The sequence below is a fragment of the Phodopus roborovskii genome, unplaced genomic scaffold (assembly GCF_943737965.1).
Source record: "Phodopus roborovskii unplaced genomic scaffold, PHOROB, whole genome shotgun sequence".
Lineage (NCBI taxonomy): Eukaryota > Metazoa > Chordata > Mammalia > Rodentia > Cricetidae > Phodopus > Phodopus roborovskii.
The window spans coordinates 4,016,215-4,023,018 of record NW_026126417.1 but is presented as its reverse complement, the minus strand read 5'-3'; the positions used below and the strand labels follow the sequence as shown (position 1 = coordinate 4,023,018).

Below are 6,804 nucleotides of genomic sequence, written 5' to 3'. Positions count from 1 at the left end.
TCTGAGCAAAGTAAGGCAGACCCAGCCAAAAAAAGGTATGATCTCATTTGTAAATGTTAGCTTTGAATCATCAGAAATGTATCCATTTCCTTTGTGATACCCATAGAAGTCAAGAAAGTAGTGGTGGGTTTGTGGAGGGGGGTTACGTTTTGCTTAATGTAACAAGGTCTCTTGAATCCAGAGCTCAACAATCAGCTAGTGTAGCTAAATAGCCCACATACCCTGAGGATTACATATGTCTACTATGCCTGCCCAGCTTCTGGGGATCGTATCTCAAGTCCTCAAGTTTATGTGTCGAGCACATTGTGCACTAAACCATCTTCTATCCTTTCGTATTTCCATAAGAATTTTAATATTGATCACCTTTTGTTTATGTAAAGAATATAATTTGAATTTTAGTGATGCCAATGTAGGAATATTCCAAGGTTAAAATGCAACTTTTGTAGCTACATGTCTGGCATGTGTTGCTCATAATGACATCATCAGTATGGCAAGGAGCACAGGTAACTATACTCCTCCATACCTATTGCCTTAACCAATGTGCCCATTTCTCTATCTTGATTCAGTTCTTTCATAATATCTGAAGGTCCCATTCAAGCTGCAAAAGAGAAAAACAATCAATACTGCTGCACAACTATAAAGATTATGAACCATAAGAATGAACAGCCTGGCAAGAAAACCCCAATAGTGCACTTCCACCTGGAAAATAACCAGTGGTTTTCTAACTGGACCCAGTGCAAGGGAAACCATGGTTGGTACTGTAAACTTAGACAGTTACCCATGGCACTAGGCATAATAGACTCTAGAAGATAACCTAATATTTCCATTCTGCTGTGGGCAATTAATGGATTCTGAGAGAGTTTGAATCAGTATTCAGCAGCGGTGACATCCCTAATAGGGTATCCATTCATATGTTATTCACCAAAGCATATTTGTAATACTAAGTGGACTTAGAAAAATTGTCAATATGAATATATGCACAGCAATAATTAAAGAAGCATTCATGAATTTATGACAAATTGGAGAATGACATGAGAAGAGTTACAAGGACAAGAAGGAAATGTGAAAATTATATAAATGCTGTACGCATGGATACAATCCTCAAAAACAAAATCATGATTTATAGACAAAAAGGGTGCAAACATACAGAAGAAAGATGAATAGAAATTGAATGGCTTTGAGTAACTAACTCTCCCTCAGGCAGAAAAACTCAACATGTTTCCTTGGCTTCTTCCTGCTTTCCACACAGCTAAAATGGCTGCACATTTTAGACTTCTATGGGTGCTCTGAAATTCCTAAACTCTGTCCAAAACCTGAAAAGTCCACAAAATTGTAAAACAGTGTGTGCAAGCTACAGACATGGAAAATAACCTAATTCAATGTCTACTGAATTTGGCTATGTTCTATGGAATATAGCCAAAAAATTACAGTTCACAAGAGTATTTTCTACTCAAAATGAAAGTTTTCTCTGTTCTAAAACTCTTAAAGAAACATTTCCCCTTCTATATGTCTAACAGTTTGTTTCAAACAAATGCCAACCCTTAAGAATTAAGAATCCTACATATTGTGGGCATAGAACGGAGAGAAGTGAACTCACCCCGTACTAGAAGTTGTAGCTAATGCTATGAGACAACAAAAGGAGATCAAGGGGATCCAAATTGGAAAGGAAGAAGTAAAACTGTCTCTATTTGCAGATGATATGATAGTTTACATAAGCGACCCAATACACTCTACCAGGGAACTCCTACAGCTGATAAACACCTTCAGCAAACTAGCAGGATACAAGATAAACTCAAAAAAATCAGTAGCCCTACTTTTTTCAGACGACAAAGAGACAGAAAAAGAAATCGTCTTTTCTGTCATAAAGTATCTTGGTGTAATGCTTACCAAAGAAGTAAAAGACCTATATAATAAGTACTTTGTGGCTCTAAAGAAAGAAAAAGGAAAGATCTCCCATGCTCTTGGATAGGTAGGATAAACATAGTAAACATCGCAATCTTGCCAAAAGCAATCTACAGATTCAATGAAATCCCCATTAAAATCCCACCACAATTCTTCACTGACCTTGAAAGGATAATAACCAACTTTATATGGAAAAAAAAAAAGACCCAGGATAGCCAAAACAACACTATACAATAAAAAGAACTTCAGAGGCATCACCATTCCTGACGTTAAGCTCTGCTACAGAGCTATAGTTCTGAAAACAGCCTGGTATTGGCATAAAAATAGACAGGTAGACCTATGGAATCGAATTGAAAAATCCTGATATTAACCCACACACCTATGAACACCTGATTTTCGACAAAACAGCTAATATTATACAATGGGGCAAGGACAGCATCTTCAACAAATGGTGCTGGCACAATTGGATGAGGGTGTGTAGAAGACTGCAGATAGACCCATGACTGTCACCATGCACAAAACTCAAGTCCAAATGGATCAAAGACCTCAACATCAATCCAGCCACATTGAACCTCTTAGAAGAGAAAGTAGGAGGTATACTTGAGTCGAAGTAGAACCCAGATGCAGATGGAGAGGACAAGAACAGGCAGCAATAACACATAGAGACAGCTTACCTGAACAAGGAGGAGCTAACAGGCCACCAAACTGATAGCTGGGGAGCCAGCATGGGACTGACTCAGGCCCCCCCTGAATATGGGTCTCATCCAGAAGGACTGGGCAGTCTAAGGGACCTCAGACATAAGAGCCAGGATGTATCCCTCGTGCACAAAAAGACCATGTGAACACATCCCCCATGGAGGGATAACTGCCTTAATCTAGAGACAGGAGAGAAGCCCTAGTCCCTACTTCACATGACCTGTCAGATCTACATGACCCCAACTGGATGGCATTCTGCTATATATGGAATTGGGGTGGCAGGATGGGAGGGGAGGGTGGTTAGAGTGCATGTAAGAGGGCAGAGAGGGTAAAAGGGAGGGAAGGATGGAAAGAGGGAGGTAAGGAGGAAGTGAGGGAGGGATGAAGGGAGAGAGGGAGGGTGGGAAGGAGGGAAAGACGGTGGGAGGGAGGAAGGGAGATGAAAATGGGATCAACATGTAAAACAATAAATTAAATTTAAAAAGTGCTTTGACTCCAAAATTTAAGTTCAAGGACAAGTTACTGGGGAAAAGGATTTCTATTTTTGTTTCCACAGATAATGAAAAGTGTGGATTCCTTCCAGACTAATGTGGTTTGAGCAAGCCAGACCACCTGAGACAGAGTACCAGGTGATCCTACATTCAAAACAGCTGGACAAAGCAATCTTGCAGACTACAGCCAGGGTTTCTGCATCTTCTTAGAATTCCCCCATGAAAGCACCCCTTACCAGCAGGAAGTAGTTTGGAAAGAACGACGCCCAAATTCCCAAATATTGTCTATCAATGTTTGTTTTCATTTAAATGAATTTGGTCATATAAAATAAAATAAATTAAAAGAAAAGTTTCAATGGAGAGAAAAAATAAAGATTTAAGCATCCGAATTAATAAAATCATTGCACTATCAATATATGTAATTTTGTGGTGACATTTGTAAAAATTTGCCCTTTCCTTCTAAACATTAGATAAAATGGCATGTATGTATGTATGTGTGTGTATTTATATATGTATAAATAAACACATCAAAATATGCAATGAAAACTTTTCCTGAGCGGTTGGTTAATAATGAAATTCCATGCTCAAAGAAGGCTATTACAATGTAGTTATTCAGGAGCTTTTTCTATAACCCATTAGCTGGCTGGATATTCTCCTAATTGCTATCTTCATTTCTTGATTTCTCAATGTGTAGATCATGGGGTTCAAAAAAGGAGTAACAACTACATCAAATAGGGCCAAAAACTTATCCAAGTGTGTAGAGGAAGAAGGCCATGTATAGAAAAATATGGCAGGACCAAAGAATAATACCACCACAGTCACATGAGCTAAAAGGGTAGACAGAGCCTTGTAGGAACCACTTGAAGAGTGTTTCAGAACACTAAATATAATGACAATATAGGAAATGAGCAGTATGATGAAGGAACCTATAGACATAAATCCACTATTGATTGAGACCAGTAATTCCAATCTGTATGTGTCTACACAAGCAAGTTTGATGAATTGAGGAAGGTCACAAAAGAAGTTGTCCAATATGTTAGGGCCACAGAGAGGTAAATTTACTATGAAAGCCAGTTGCATAACAGAGTGCATAAGGCCAACTACTAAGGCAGTAATTAAGAAGAAGATACACTTCTTGAGGCTCATTATGGTCAGATAATGGAGAGGCTTACATATGGCCACATATCTGTCAAAGGCCATAGCCATGAGCAGCACCATCTCCACACCACCAATGGCATGAATGAAGAAGATTTGAATTACACAACCACTAAAGGAGATGATTTTGTGTTTTTTGAATAAGTCATACATCATCTTTGGTGCAGTGACAGAAGAAATAACCACATCAGTTAAGGAGAGGATGGACAGAAGAAAGTACATAGGGGAATGTAAGTGATGGTCAGACGCCACTGTGAAAATTATGAGACAGTTTCCCATCATGCTTGCCATATACAACACTGAGGAGAACACAAGAAGCAGCAGTTGGATATCCCAGGAGTTGGTGAGTCCAAGGAACACAAACTCTGATGACACAGAATGATTCACTCTTTCCATTGACTTTGTTGTCAGTGCTACCTAAAGGGGAATTAGGATAATTATATTAATAGACTAAAATGACAAATCTGAAACGTGTGAAACTTTATTTGTACTTTAAGGTCATGATCAACCTAAAGAACAACAGATATCTGAACATGACTATTTAATAGAGAAGTGCACATTTCAATCGCACTGAAACATCACTTCATACTTCTTGAACGTCGTATTAACAAAGAGTCTAAATATAACAAGTTTGATGACTACTTTTCTCCTCTAGTGTTATGCATATCACCTGCTAGCACTATAAAAGCTTACTTACAAGGGTGAAGTTTCCATGTGAATATTATGCTGACTTTTCCAAGTTGAAACAGGGATGAGAACTAGTGACTAAAAAAGTCACAAGTTTGAGAGGATAACTTACTACAATTACTCTGTTAAACTAACATAGCATTATACAGACTCCTAAAGACCTATTGTAGTACTCATAGATTAATGCATCTCTCAACCCTCATCAGAGAAATTGAATTTTATAGTAAATGACAATTAACAAAGAGATTGACAACTGACCAAGATAACGAGGAGAGATTTGAGAATGCTTAGCCTTAAGAAAGATGTCTGTAGCATACCTTTCCTCCTAAGGCTCATGAATTACTGCAGAAGAAGGAGGCAGAACAGTTTTAAAATCTAGAAAGAGCAAGAAAACTGTGATTTCCTGATAGAAGGGCATTTCCACATATGCAATTCACAAGGGTTGTGACAGCATCCACAAGACCTGCAAAGGCTTAAGCCATACAAAACTTCAACATAGAAAAAAGAAGTGGTCATGAAGTCCCATGCCTAGCTGAGGAGCTATTGGCAATTGATAGAAAATAATAAACAAAACTAGAGGATGATCATCACTGCCCTGGATTATTCAGTCTATAGTCTGCAAGTTCAAAAGTCTGATAAGAACCATGATGTCATACCAAGTATTTTGTTCAACCCTTAATACAAGAGTTTATCACACTATTTTGCAGATCTAATTGTGTCTGATCAAGCAGTGTGACAGATAAACAGAATATGGTCATTGGGTCCAAATTACCAAGATGACTGAACCTTGAGCCTCAGATTACCTGTCAAATCCACATAAAGAAGTTTAATTTTCTCTTAAGATTTAGTGTTAAACAATAAAATATAGTAATATATTCACTGTGTATTTTTAACACTAAATATTAAATAGCATTAATATTTCTTTTATAGCGTCCAGCACATTTGAAAATCTAATGAATAAAAAAACAAATATTATCAGTAAAAATAGGACATCAAGGCTACAAATCAAATATACATACTTCAAAATGTATTTCCAATGGTATGTTATACTATTCAGATTGTTTGGGTGGTAAAATATAAACTTTCAATTATAAATTTAATATATTTATACTCATAGAACACTGTTTCATATGATAACAGTAATGCCTATTACTGATTTTTTTCAATAATAACACATAAACTTGATACCAACTGCATCAAGATAGGCACTGAAAATTTGCTCTTATCTGAAAATTTCAAATCACAGCATTGTCACAAATATAAAATAGGAACAAATAAGTTTTTGCTGAAAAACAGAAGAAGATGCACTTGGATTATTAAATGCCACATGAAAATATAACTGAATGTAAAACTAAAGAGTACAAGTAAAGAAACTGGGCAGAGTCCAGAAGTGACAGAATATATGAGATGAAAAATTGGAGGAGTTCTGGGGAAAGATGAAGAAAATAAAATTTTAAAAAAGCTATATAGTTTAAAATGTATACCATCATGACAAAAGGAAAAGTATTACATTTATTCTAAGGAAAAATAATTCATGAAATGTGATTTGCAATGCTTTTGGTCCACATCTTCAGAAATAAAAATCTATATTTCATCCGCAAGTATTTCTCAAGTGCTAAAGTTCTTGGAACTATTTCTGGCTGAGTAGTTGTCAGTTGAGAATTGATTAGTCTTTCACATTGCCAATCCCCATCATCTAAACAAGGATTAGGATTTTTTAAAATGAGTTTGAAGTTAAAATAAGATGTAAGTCTAGAACATTCAAATATCCAGTAATATAGAAACTGATAATGTTTGGCATAAATATTTGAAACCACTAAGCAAAAGTCATATTCTAATATACAATTAAGAGGAAAATTCTTTAAAAGGTTTC

General features: G+C 36.5%; 1 protein-coding gene across 1 annotated transcript; it reads right to left on the bottom strand.

The window, feature by feature from the left end:
- Positions 1-3,701: 3,701 nt before the first annotated feature.
- On the bottom strand, positions 3,702-4,649 carry LOC127221729 (olfactory receptor 4F15-like). Its single transcript, XM_051183739.1, has one exon. The coding sequence runs from the start codon at positions 4,638-4,640 to the stop codon at positions 3,702-3,704; it is 939 nt and encodes a 312-aa protein (XP_051039696.1). The 5' UTR covers positions 4,641-4,649.
- Positions 4,650-6,804: the final 2,155 nt, after the last annotated feature.

Excerpts from the sequence above, each read along its gene's own strand:
- LOC127221729 (XM_051183739.1), bottom strand. The coding sequence starts at position 4,640 with ATGGAAAGAGTGAATCATTCTGTGTCATCAGAGTTTGTGTTCCTTGGA.